Raw genomic sequence first — 15,001 nt, forward strand, 5'->3', positions numbered from 1 at the left:
TGACCACACTATCCTTTCATATGCTTAGGACAAAGAAACAGATGAACTCTACTTCACCTGCCCTGTATCCTGCCAAGTTCAGATAGGCAACTTTATCATTCACATCTAAAAAAAAAAAAATTGAAAAAAAATATCATTGACATATTGGTCTAGAACCTGTGCCACCCGCATGAGAGCGGACTACGCTACCAACTTAGCTATTTACTCGTGACGTCACAAATGAATTTTTATACTATACTTTTGAGTCTCCGCGCATAGATCTAGATCTAAGTCTAGTAGTAGAATCTAGTAACTTTCAAATTAAATTTTATCTTAAATTAGCCAAACAATCATTTATATAAAATAATTAAGGCCTGAAATAGATTCTAGATGTATTAAGGCCTGAAATAGATTCTAGATGTAGAATTTACATTAAGTCTAGATCTAGAATTTACATTGAGTCTAGTGACCTAGATCTAGGCTAGATTCATAACTTTCCTTCGACAGCTGATCTTTAGATCTAGAGAAATTTATTGTAAAACTAAATGAAAAAAGACAGTTTAAAATTGATATAAGTGTTGGAACGTAATAAATACAGCAAACGGACGTATTGTTAAAGTTATGACCGACAGAAAATTAGATTTAGAACGCGTTAAACTTTTGAATGGGAACACAATTTTCTTCGATAGACGCCGCCATTTTATTGTACTAAAGAGTAAACAAAAACCTGTGACGTCACTATTCCCACAAAGTTTAGTCAATGTTTTAACATTTTAAAAAAAAATGGGTTACTCTACGTATGAATAAATCAATAAATTAATTAACGTCTTTAAATAAATTTGTGATTAACAGTCTGTCTGCATTAAAAAATTATTCTCTACCTACATACTATTTTACAGCTCTCCAGATAGAGTCGAACATATCACAAAACTCGATCGGACAAACAAACAAAAAAATAAATATTCAAACATGTAAACAAACTTGACTTTTAGTAGTATTAGATAGATAGATAACTGTGTATTGGATAAAAAAAGCTTTTTATTGAAATTAAGTATTTTATTTGGTGTTTATTTCCCATTATCAAGTCTGACACATACTGAAAAAAAAACGCTTTCCAAAAAATATTGTATATCAATGTTGGAGTGAACAATGGGATGGTGTGGTTGGACGGTAGAATGCATAACTACTTGCCTGAATGTTTCAAGTTCAGTTATATAGCTATTAAGCTATTAGGATTTGCTGCACTTATGGGTACCTGACTTACGCACATAACTGACTATACTATTCCTTTAATGAAGAGGTCACAGAATCAGGTGAGCTCTACTTCATCTACTCTACTGAACACCACTTACAAAAGGGTAACTACTACCTCTTACAATGGGACAGCATGGTCGAATAGTGACGCATACAACTGCTAACATGAAAATCTCAAGCTCAAATCTAGGCTCAAGTCAGTAGAATGTCCCTGGGTCCACCAAGCTCTGGGTACATGACTCACAATAAGAGGGAGAGCATAGTGCTGACTACACTATCCCTTCATATGTCGAGGTCACAGAAACAGGTGAACGCTACTTAATGCTCCAGGTTTATAAGGGAACTTTACATACTCCCTGTTATTGGATGGAAAGTTCAGTGCTCCAAACATATCTAATAAACAGTGCATATGCTTATATCTATAGAAATGTGAGGCGTACCTAATGTCCTGACCAACAGTTGGAAAGGTCAAGATCTTGACCTGTATCTCTGTTTTACCATCTATGGACGCCTCCACCAGCTCCGTGTCCTCCACCTGAACGACAGCATCAGCTCCACTGGGCACTGGGGCGCCAGTGTTGATCCTCATACACACTCCGCTGGTCACAGCTTTCCTAGGCTGAAAGGAATAAGTTCAGTCTATGAAACACACACTGAAAGGAATAAGTCCAGTCTATGAAACACACGTAGTACACATGGGAAAGGTGTGGTTGGATTGCTAGTCACAACTTTCCTCGGCTGAAAGGAAGCAAGTCGAGTCTATGAAACACGTAGGACACATGGGAAAGGTGTGGTCGGATTGTAGAGCTGACGATGGCTAACCCGAAAGTTCCGATCCAGGGCTCGAGGTCGTCAGACTTCACTGAGTCCGTCCGACTCTGAAGGGTACCTGACCAATGGCGTAGCGACCCATTCTGGCGCCCGGGGCGAACTATCAATTTTACGCCCCCCCCCCCCCCCACTCTCCCATTTATATACAGGCTATAGTTATTCATGCTGGTTCTTCCCATTTGGGTCCGCCCCACCCGCCCTCCCCTAGCTACGCCTCTGTACCGGGCTCATATTAAGGACAAGAGGGCAACAAAGGCGGCTGGGTATAGTGCTGACAACAATGTCCCCTTGTATTCTGATATCATTGAAACAGATGAACTCTACTTCATCTGTCCAATGTGTCGAGGGCAGGAACAGGAAATAATGATGATGCTGATACAAATGTTCAAGTAATCTCGCAAATAAAAAAAACACAGGTGGCAAGACACTGGAACGTTTTGCTCACACACACACACATGCATCTTTAAGTATGTATACACTGCTCAGAGGTAGAAACAGAAGAAGTGTGTCCTACTTTATTCAAACTGTCACAATGCAAGAAGCACTGTAATGTGTGCAGTGGCGGGGGCAGGATTTTTGCTACTGGGTGTGGAGATGAGTACACACAGCTCTGATGGTTACCCGACTCATGTTAGGGAAAGTTAAGGGGGCTGGGCATAGTGATGACCACATTATCCCTTCATGTCTTTGAAACCGTCATAATAGAAATTATACTGTACTTTTTACCCACCTACCCATCAGCAGCAACCCCCATATATACACACACATATATACACACACATATATATATATATATATGTATGTATATATATATATTTATATATATATATATATATATATATATATATATATATATATATATATATATATATATATATATATATATATATATGTATGTATATATATATATATATATATATATATATATATGTGTGTGTGTATATATATATATATATATATCATTACCACAGCAATATTTTAATAACGTACAACTGTGGTTTTATGTTTTACTAGAATGGCATTATAACAATTCCATACGTGCGCGCAGACGTCTATTGCAGTAACTTAACGGGTTTTTTTTGTTTATTGGGGGGCGGGGGTGTCGTTCCCCCCACTCCCATTCCACTAATACCCCCTGCCTACGATTATGATTGTGAGCACGGCTTTATTCGAACTGTCACAATTCTGACACGACCGCTAAGATTTCAAATGGTACAAATCTAATTAACCCCCTCACACCCGTCTTGTATCTCAGAGCTAAATATCGTTAACTATTTTGTGTTAACCCTTGGCAAGGCTTTATCGTCTATCTGCTAGTGTTCGCACTCAACACTGGGGGGCTATCGGCCTCAGGAGACAAACATCTTTAATTAGAGTTACCACACCTGCAAGAGTTAACACCCCTGACTAGAAAAAAAATTTACTGACTGAAGAAAACATTGAAGTCCGCAAAAAAAAAAAAAAAAAAGTTAAAAAAGTAAATCTATTAAAAAAACATCTTTTAGCTTATTGGATTTATGGTAAAATAAAAGATACATAAGTAAACACAATTTTTAGAGTACTTTTTTGTTCTAATTCTAACACCTATCTCCGACAATTTTTCTTTTTTTTTTTTTTTTAACTTTTCACAGATATGATTTAAGTTAAAATAAAAGACACATAATTAAACCAGATCCTTCTAGTACTTTCTTTGTTCGACTCCCCACCTTTACCTCCATCTCCGACAGAACTGGGTCACATTGATTTTCCTTTCTCTCCTCCTCTAAATGTTAAAAAATTTAACGATGAGATGGCTCGGGGATAAGACAGGAGTTGGGAAATAGCAGTGCACACTAGCAGCAACACCCGGTTGTGAGTGGCTGGCTACGAGCCGCATTAAAAGACTAGCCCGCTGGCCCGCCTACAGATACGGGAGAAACCCTTCCCACCTAGCATGACATTTATAAATGACAAAGTGTTGGGGGTAGAACACGGTCAGGTTATTTTAATAATTTTTTTTTTATCACGGTAGTAATTTCGTTTTTCAACATTCTTTGGTTCGTTTTTTAATTACATATTTTTTTTGTTAAATTTATGTAGCTCAAATCTAAAAAAAAAAAAAAAGTAAAGATCATTTTTAATTATATAATATTACTAAACACTTTAAAAAACACATCGTTTTAACTTTAAAGAACATTTCAGTTGAAGAAAACAGTTCTCCCATAATAGAGCATACAATGAAACTTTAATTGCTACGTGCGATTGCAATGCACTGAAATACTAAGCTGGGGAAAGATCGGAGGTAATGACAGTCAGGAAATGGCGCACCTCCGTGCTAGTAATTAGATTGGAATAAATACAAAATCGTGATTAGCGTTTGGGTATATCTGTCACATTGCTGAGTAATAAAAAAAATTACTTTTTGAGTTTTTAACGTAGGAAATTGAATGGGTGGGAATAAATCGCTTCCGGTATTCGGAAGGTCTAATTAAAAAAGCTAAAAAGAAAATGATTAGCTAGAATAGGTACTGATAAACCTATCCCAGGTATTTGATTAAGGACTAATAAGTTAAATAATAAAGCCAGCGAGACTATATTTTTAAAAAAAATGGGTATTTGTTTTTAGAAGGTGGTGATGTCTCATTATGTTGGTGATGTCTCATTATGTTGGTGATGTCTCATTATGTTGGTGATGTCTCATTATGTTGGTGATGTCTCATTATGTTGGTGATGTCTCATTATGTTGGTAATGTCTCATTATGTTGGTGATGTCTCATTAAGTTGGTGATGTCTCATTATGTTGGTGATGTCTCATTATGTTGGTGATGTCTCACTATGTTGGTGATGTCTCAATATGTTGGTGATGTCTCGTTATGTTGGTGATGTCTCACTATGTTGGTGATGTCTTGTTATGTTGGTGATGTCTTATTACGTTGGTCATACTTGTTTAGTTAAGCACTGACTGGACGTTTTCAACATACGTCTGCTACCAACGTTTGGGGAATGACCGCCATTACGGTGAACACACGATATTCATAAATGCTAACAGTTTTGATGCCTCAGATAAAATTAAGTCTCCTTAGACAAACAATTTGCTTTTTAAAAAAAACCCAAATAACTGTTTTTTTCTCTTTCAAATCAAGCGATGAGCATTGTATATTTAATGAGCTCTTATAGAAACAAATTTCAAGTCAACATGAAAATCACGGCAACAACAATAGCATCGCAGCGTGGGATGCTGCTTTGATGTAAAGAATAATTAACCCAGCTTCCTACCACATGCTTAAAAACAAGTTATCGCGACATGTGTTTGTCAGCAGAAATGTTTTTAGTGACAGACATTTTAAGTATAGAAATGCATAAAGCAAAAAAAAAAAAAAAAAAAAAAAATTCAGATTAGCGACAGACATTCTAAATCTCAGTACCGAAGTGCATAAAGCAAAAGAAGAAAAAAAACCATTCAGATTTGTCAGCACAACTGCGTCAGAGGTTAAGTAAAGTAAAAGTAAAGTTTCCCTTTCAAACCTGACGGTCTATGAGGCAAGTGAAGTAGAGTTTGTTTCTGTGACCTCGGCATATGAAGAGATAGTGTGGTCAGCACTATGCCCAGCCGCTTTTACTTTCCCTAACGTGAGTTAGGTACCCATAAGAGTTGGGTGGACTCAGGGACGGTCAACTGACTTGAACCCGGATTCGAAATCGAGACTTACGGGCTAGCAATCCAGCTCTCTACCGCTAGACCACTCCGTCCCTTGCGTCAGGGGTTAAAGTTCAGATAATTATATGTAACGTCAACACGGGGCGCCATTTCTGAATACATTCAGCTGTCGTGTCGGATCCAGTAGTAGTTAATTAAGGCGGATGGCTTTAGTGCTGACCACGAGGGGGTCGGCTTTGTTGAGCCGGTACAGCTCATGGTTGCTAAACCGGAAAGTCTCGAGTTCAAACCCCCGAGCAGATGAGGTTCATTGTGTTGGAGAGGATCGCGAAATAAATATAAAAAGGTAAGGCTTAAAGGGTTACTTTATTACAACAATTATATGGTTCGCTTTCGTCGAAAAAAAACAACGGTTCTTATTGTTGATTATTAATCCAAACCATATCTAAACACCACTTTATGCATGTAAAAAAACATATATATTTATATACAGCAAACGATAGTCAGAGTAATATATACCTCCCACCCTAAAAAAAAATGTCGGTCGAAATAGCAGATCTAGTATACCATATGAAAAATATAAATTCTGCCATTGTTACGATCTCACAAGGGAGGTAAACAGACAAGCTCCCAATCCCAGTGACGAGAATAAAATCTAGCGAGACCTAACAGCTCCTCAGAACCGGTAGAGTACGGCCCGGGGTCTCCAGGTACGAACACCGTACACCCCGCATTCATCTTCACGGCTTTTAATTCCCACAGAGCCACCCCCCCCCTTACACCCCCCCCCCCCCACCTGCAGGGGATCGTAAAGCCCAATGATGCGACCTGAACGTGTAACAAATTAGTCCGCTATATAGAGACGCTTCATACAGCTCTTCCTGCCGCCAACGTGTGCCCTCGGCTTACACTCAACACCGGTGGTACCAGAGAGGTGCAGCTTACAGCCACTTCACTCAAAGACAAAGTGCTACTTAGGACATCTTAGTCAACCAACACCCAACTATATATACATACATATACGTATTTATGTATATATATATATATGTATATATATATATATATATTTTTATATATATATATATATATATATATATATATATATATATATATATATATATATATATACATATATGTATATGGTTTATAGTGTGGAAGCAAGGTATTAGCTATGCTTTGATGTAAGAGACTACACACAACTGAGACCTAAATGAAGAGAGTAAGGGAGCGGCGTACAAGACCAACTTCTGAAGCCCAATTAACAACAAAGTACCCCAGCCACCCCCCAGCCAACTTATCAAGGTCCATTAAATGTGTCTGAAACCATCGTCTCCGCTCTCAGATCAACCGCCGGGATGGGGCCCAGAACTTCAGTCGAACATAAGTTGAGCTGTTAAAATACTAAGGTGAAACGCCGCGTTTAATATTACGTTGTAAGCTCAGAGTTTTTGGTAGTGACGGTAGTAAATAGGGTGGGTTTTCTGTAGGAAGTACAAACATGAAGAGGAGGAGGTGCAAGCAAAGAGGATAGGAGGAGCAACCAAGTGTGTAGGAGGTGTTAGCAAGGGTATAGGACGTACAAACAAGTATGGTAGGAGGTGCATGCAAGGTTAGGAGGAGTTAAAATTGGAGGGGAGGAGGTACATAAAGGAGGGGGGTTACAAGCAACGATTGTAGAGGGTGCAGGCAAGGAGAGGGGAGGAGGTACAAGCAACGAGGATAGGAGGTGCACATAAGGAGGGGGGGGGGGTACAAGCAACGAGGATAGGAGGTGCACATAAGGAGGGGGGTACAAGCAACGAGGATAGGAGGTGCACATAAGGAGGGGGGTACAAGCAACGAGGATAGGAGGTGCACATAAGGAGGGGGTACAGGCAACGAGGATAGGAGGTGCACATAAGGAGGGGGGTACAAGCAACGAGGATAGGAGGTGCACATAAGGAGGGGGGTACAAGCAACGAGGATAGGAGGTGCACATAAGGAGGGGGGTACAAGCAACGAGGATAGGAGGTGCACATAAGGAGGGGGGTACAAGCAACGAGGATAGGAGGTGCACATAAGAAGGGGGGTACAAGCAACGAGGATAGGAGGTGCACATAAGGAGGGGGGTACAAGCAACGAGTGTAGAAAGTGCACGCAAGGAGGGAAGTAGGTACAAGCAGGTACGGAGTGTATACAAGCAGGTAACCGAGACAATACAAGCAGGTAGAGAAGAGGATACAAAGCAGGAAGAAACCATCTTGGTGAACCTGGAGTAGACACAAGCAGACACGGGAGAGCCTTTCATACAAGCAGGTGAGCAGAGGATAAAATCAAGGAACGGTTGGAAAAAAATACAAACAAGAGAGGTGGCAAATAAAAAAAAAAAGGGAGGAGATAGACACACAGGTAGGGCGGCAACATCAAAGTTTATAAACAAACTTGGTTAAGGTAAAAAAAAAAAGGGCCAGTCTTTTCACCCCGGCGAATCCAAGGCAAACGTGAGCGACCCAGACCTTGGCGCGCGCCAGTTTTAATCGAAAACAGATGAGGTAAAATGATGGGTCAAGGATTAAAAATACAGCTCTTTAAATTGTTGGCTTCTTCTAAACCGCGCCCAGTGTTAGCTCATCTAGCCGTGGGTTCAAATCGAATCTGGGCTATCTTTGTGGTCTGGTTAAAGGGGCGGGTGACTGATGAGGCTTCACTCGAGTGCAGGTTCCGATTTTTTTACAGGTGAGTTTTTTGTTCATTAAACGCAACAGGTAGTTCTGATCACTGGGGATCCAGGGGGGGGGGGGGGGAATGCCGATATGGACAAAATGCCGATATGGACAAAATGCCGACACAGGCAAAAGGCCAACATGTACAAAAATGATGAAACGCCATAAGGCCAACTGATTTGTTGACCGTTTTATTGTTGGTTTTCTTGTCCAATCGGCCTTTTGTCCCTTACCTCTAATCAGTACCGGTTGTATTGGTTTTTTTATCGATTAGCTGCAACCCTCTAGTAGTACATTATGAGGTAGTTAATAACAACATATATATATACATATATATATATATATATATATATATATATATATATATATATATATATATATATATATATATATATATATATATATATATATATATATATATATATATCAGAGTTTGATTTACAATTAAGATTAGAGCTATATGGGGGGGGGGGGGGTTGGAGAATCTCCTGAATACTAGACTAAACAACATGTATGTAGGCATATGTCTATGAGATGAGTAGAGTGTGCTTCACCACAAAGTTTCCCTTACAGACCTAACGATCCATAGGGTAGATGAAGTAGCGTCCATTTGTTTCTTGACTGGGCATATAGAGAAAAAATATGGTCAGCACTATGCCCAGCCGCCTTTACTTTCCCTGACGTCAGTCAGGTACCCACCCGAGCTGTGTGTACTCAGTGACATCTTGCAGGTTCTAGTCCTGACCGAGATCCGAACTTGAGACCTATGGGCTAGCACTTGAGCGCTCTACCACCCAACCACGCAATCCCATACTTTCAATCAAACGTTGATTTACTGTAGGATTTTTTTTTAAAAATATATAAGATAGGAAGAAAGAAAGACATTTTTTTATTTACTCCCAGCGATAACCCACTTCGTTCGAGATGGATTAAGACACACACACAACAGTGGGGCAGCTAGCAGGCTCGACATAAGCCGTTACTCACAGCGAAGAAAAAGAGAATTAAACACAAAAAAAAACAACTTTCTATCGCTGCAAAACGAAACGGTATTATCAAACTAGAAAGATACATTCTAAAAAAAAACTGGATACAAAACTCAATGGAATGTTCATCCTGCACATGCGCAGAGTTTCACTCATCATTTTTGCCTACCGCCATGAAGTTTTAAGATTTACTGTTTGATTTTTTAATTCAATGTCCACTGGATAAAAAGCATAAGTTCACCCTTCAGACCTAACAAGGGTAGATGAAGTAGAGTTCATGTGTTTTTGGCATCAACATAATGTGGTCAACATGAGTCCAACCACATTTACTTTCCTTAACGTGAGTCGGGTACCCATCAAAGCTGGTTGCACTTAGGGACGGCCTACAGTCTCGAGAACAGACCGAGATTCGAACTCGAACACCTTCGGGCTAAAAGTCGAGCACTCTACCACCCGACTGGCAAATTTACATTATTTTCGATATCTTAATCCTTAACAAAGAGTGTAAAAGAGGACGTATGCAAATTTTTAATTCCAGTTTGTTAAAAAAAAAACCAACAACACGGAACTTGCAGTGTTTTTAAGATCTGAACTTGTGACGAACATCTGACTGAGTGTCCAAGAGAAACGGGTATGGAACTCAATGAAATGTTTCAAGAACACCACACCTTAGTATATTTATCTCGACTCAGTTCTCTTATATGACAATGTTATGAAGTATGGAGGGGGGCAAGTCATACTTTAGCAAAGAAACTCAGTAATGTTTACAAATTTAACTGGTCTTTAAAATACGGTAACTAGCACGACCTTATGGAAATGATAACGCTGAAGAAAGTAATACTTGAAGAGCAACAGAAAATGGGAGAAGGGGGGGGTGTACAACGGCTAGTAAGAAACCAAAGAACTAGGACAAAATGGAGGATAATGGAGCAAAAGCAATCGGAAAGTATCAAGTGGAGGAAAAATATACAAAAAACGCGGAAATAATAGAAGAGATGATGTAATTATCTGAGAAGTGTAAAGCTTGCCTAGAGGAGAAGTATACACTAGTCGAGCGTTGACCCAATGTTAAAGTGTACATTTGGTCTTTTGATCTCTTTAAAGAAAGAAGAAAGAAAGGGGAAAAAATGACGACATTAAACGAAAAAGACTTTTAAGTAAAAGCAACAAAACTGCAGAACAGAAGCCGATCTTAGCTTTTATACACAATGAACACTACAATTTGTAGAGACTCTTCTTTTAATAAGATTTATATTTCCCTTTTTTATTTATTTCGAACACTGAAGCGTTTCTAACACACACGTAAATGCTACAACAAAGACGGAAACGCCATCTTTTTCCAACAACGCTAGACATAAGAATATGGATGCACACTGTTTTTTTTTTGTAAAAAAATAAAATGAACAGGACTTCCCGTACGATAGACACGGGCATGTGTTGTTATGGTATAATGACATATCCATTGCTGAAACAACAACTCACAGATTAATTTACGTGGGCGTCGTAATGTGGTTTGAATACATACAAGGAAAATACAATTTAAAAGAGGGCAGCATAACTTAAGTGCACTGACAACTGACGAGGGAAACTAGTTAGAGATGAGTACTTAGCTGGTGTTGGTCATAACAAATGTCACAATGCGCTTCTAGATGTCGTTAAGTCAATGTGTACACATAAGTCTATTCAGTTATGCCTAGCTTATTGTTAAAATATCATTTAACTTCAAAAGGCAAGGTTTCTGGAATGAATTTAAAAAATTCTAAGTTAAAAAAAAACAACGTTTGATAGTATCAGACTCTTGACTTAATGGACGGCATGGTAGGATAATACAACGCACGAGTTCTAACCTGAATATCTCGAGTTCGGATCCCGGACTCGCGTCAGTAGGACGTCGCCGAGTCAAACCCAGCTCTGATAAGTACCTGCCTCACGTTAGAGAAAATAAACCGGGAGTGATCTCCCCTAAACTTTCTCGAATATTCTTATATAACTTGAAAAATAGACATGATTTTTAATTACTTAAATTTTTTTTAAAATTCATAAAAAAACGTTTTAATAACAAGCTTTTATGTAATGATGCACTAAAAAGTAGAAAACAAATTATACACTACTATTTAAATTACTATAAAGAAAAGCGTGGGTCACTTTAGTACCTATTGGATACCTTTACTAATATTTGAGAAGAGACCCACGCTTTTCTTTATAGTAATTTAAATAGTAGTGTATAATTTATTTTCTACTTTTTAGTGCATCATTACATAAAAGCTTGTTATTAAAACGTTTTTTATGAATTTTTTTTTCAGTACTTTACATGTTTTATTTACAATAGTGTTACATGACTAAAAACCATTGCGCGTCTATTGAACGTGATGGCGCAGCTATTAAACCTGATGGCGCAACTATTGAACGTGATGACGCGTGTGGTGTGGTTGGATAGACATGCCTACTAATTCGGTCCAAATTTTAATTAAATAATAAAAAATGAATTAGGTATCCAATTAAGTCAAATTTAGTTTCAGATTGCATTGTCTTCATGTCTTCACCCACGTGCCAACTTTGAATCGTATCGGTCAAGTAGAACTGTCCGAATTTTCACTCCTGCGTTTCGATCTAGACTGACGACAGACCAACGACAGAGGAAGTGAGTTAAATAAAAGCTTGTGGTGTGCTTGGATAGACATGCCTACTAATTCGGCCCAAATTTTAATTAATTCATAAAAAATTAATTAGGTATCCAATTAAGTCAAATTTAGTTTCAGATTGCATTGTCTTCATGTCTTCACCCACGTGCCAACTTTGAATCGTATCGGTCAAGTAGAACTGTCCGAATTTTCACTCCTGCGTTTCGATCTAGACTGACGACAGACCAACGACAGAGGAAGTGAGTTAAATAAAAGCTTGAAAAAATAGAATAGAATCTCATAGAAAAAAGAATTGCGCACCAAGCGAATGCCTAAACAAAATGTGCATAATAGTGCGCAATATTATTAGTACTTTATAAATTTACATGCGTTTTTTGAGAAATCGAAAATAGCGTAAATTAGTACTTTCGGTCAACGGAAATTACTAAAAATTTGAAAGAAGGTAGAGAATTAGATCTTTTACTTACATGTGAAATTTCATTTATCTATCTGAAATAGTACTCAAGTTATAGGCTTTTGAAAAATTCAAAGTAGAAAAAGTACCACTTCCGGTTATCGGAAATCGCTCAAAAGTTGATCCGGATCTACGATTTTGATAAAATACTTATATATGAAATTTCATCAACCTAGCTGTAACGGTACTCAAGTTATCGTGTTTACACACACAGACAGACAGACACACAGACATACGGACAAGATTGCAAAATTATGTTTTTCGGTATCAGTAAAACGTCGAGATTTGTAAAAATCTCGATTTTTTTTTTGCACGATTACAAGACTTTCTCTATACTTCGTATATACGAGAAAGTAAAAAAACTAAGACGATTGGGCATAGCGCTGACCACACGATCCCTTTTGAAAGCCGAGGTAATTGAGACATGAACTTTATCCGGATCATTTGCCTTGGGCACTCACGGGAAAAAATGATGATAAGACTAGATACCAACCAACCCACATTTATCAATGACAATCCGTAAAACAAAAACAGGTCAAGTGATACAATAAAGTATAGCAATATATATTTTTGAACATTTTTTTCTATCAAAGTCGAGTCTCTGGAGATTCTAGCGTCCCCTGGTGTTTGCTGAGACACACAGCGATGGTACCGGCGCTGGTCCAACGTCCCCTGGTGTTGGTACACAGCGATGGTACCGGCGCTGGTCCAGCGTCCTCTGGTGTTGGCTGAGACACACAGCGATGGTACCGGCGCTGGTCCAACGTCCCCTGGTGTTGGTACACAGCGATGGTACCGGCGCTGGTCCAGCGTCCTCTGGTGTTGGCTGAGACACACAGCGATGGTACCGGCGCTGGTCCAACGTCCCCTGGTGTTGGTACACAGCGATGGTACCGGCGCTGGTCCAGCGTCCTCTGGTGTTGGCTGAGACACACAGCGATGGTACCGGCGCTGGTCCAGCGTCCTCTGGTGTTGGCTGAGACACACAGCGATGGTACCGGTGCTGGTCTACTCTATGTACACGGTAAACAAACAACCCCATAGCTTACCTATTTACCTAGTCAAACGGATCATTAAAACCAGCTGTCAAAGTTTGTCATACAAGCAGAAATGGCCCGTCGCCGCTCGGGAACATTTGCGCCGCGCATTACTTGACTTTTAATAACGCTGTTTTCTCATGAACGGATAAAGCAAAAAAAAAAAAAAAAAAATCTTAAAAAAAATTAACCAAAAAAAAAAAAAGGCCAAAAGAAAATAAAAGAATCTCTGGCTGGCCGTCGTGACCTGGGTGTAGCCATAGAGCGGCCAGTTGACGAGGTGGTGAGCAGTGAAAGGCGTCGAGATCAGATGTAAGGTCTGGTTACAATGGTGCACCTCCTTATCAAACCGGTGGTCAGATATGGAAGTGTAACACTTTTTTTTTAACGGCGGGTTTAAGGCGTACACTACAGCACTGAAGAACCGCACGTAAACAAACAAGCAGCGGGGTGAAGGTGGTGGGGTGGAAGCGAATATAGGAGAGAAAAAACAGCAGAAAAAGACCAAAAACAAAACTGTGGGATTTTATAACATGATAAAGTTGTCACCTCGATAAAGTAAACGTTTATCTGACACTTATTTGTTTTTAGTCTGTCAAATCTGCTACAACTTATCGCATTTTTTTTTCTAATCCACAAAACTACCCGGAACTGCTTTTATAGGGCGCTTAATATTTACGACATCTGACATTCTTTACTAGATGGAGCAAATTTAAGTTAAAATTTTACCACATCCAGCCGTCTTTACTTATTTTTTACAAATAGCCGCCTATACGTATTTTTAACTAGTATTCTTTATTGACGTTTTACATCTAGCGGTCTTTACTACCTTTTACAAAGACTTATAGTTGTATTTATTTTCATTTTTACGACATCTAGCTCCTCTGCTTAAAATTTACGACATCCATCCAGTCGCCTTTGCTTAATTTTAGCGAAATCTAGTCGCCTTTACTTAAATTAATTTTTACGACATCTAACCGCCTTTACTTTAATTTTTACGCCACTTAAACTACTCAGTGAAATATGATAACAGCTCAATATTGGTAAATAAGACACACGATAAGACACAAAGAGCCAGCGGTTCAAGCGCTCCTTCCCCTCTCCCCCACCCCCACCCCGTTAGTTACCCTGGCAACAAAAGTGCTATCACTCACCGACTACTCTGACAGTACAACCCTCCCCCGGTAAGGTGAGAGTGAGTCAGTATACAAAACAAACAATAGCGACCAGTCAGCTGTTTCAACCCTAAGTCGTACAGCAGCCCCTACAGACTATCTTTTTTTTTTCTTCTACATCTCGCAGCTTTTATTTTGGCGCACGAGGAAGCGTAGGGCCGCGACTGGTGAGTGACGGACCGTCCTTTGTCGTTAGCGCACGGCTGGAGCAGAGACGTGACTCAATCAACACGTACCATTATACCGTCAGAGTCACCGTCTCCACACGTAAATAGTATCGTGTAACTGTTTTACTTGCACGACC

The 15,001-nt window shown here is 39.2% G+C and overlaps 1 protein-coding gene across 1 annotated transcript in view; it reads right to left on the reverse strand.

The window, feature by feature from the left end:
- LOC131954480 (gephyrin-like) overlaps positions 1-15,001 on the reverse strand; it is an 89,062-nt gene that overhangs the window by 32,828 nt on the left and 41,233 nt on the right. The window contains exon 12 of the mRNA XM_059318198.1: positions 1,674-1,852. Coding sequence (XP_059174181.1) covers positions 1,674-1,852 — 179 coding nt within the window. The remainder of the gene's footprint in view (positions 1-1,673; positions 1,853-15,001) is intronic.

Source organism: Physella acuta, unplaced genomic scaffold (genome assembly GCF_028476545.2).
Source record: "Physella acuta isolate Inbredline_101_S28 unplaced genomic scaffold, ASM2847654v3 ptg001004l, whole genome shotgun sequence".
Taxonomy (NCBI): Eukaryota; Metazoa; Mollusca; class Gastropoda; family Physidae; genus Physella; species Physella acuta.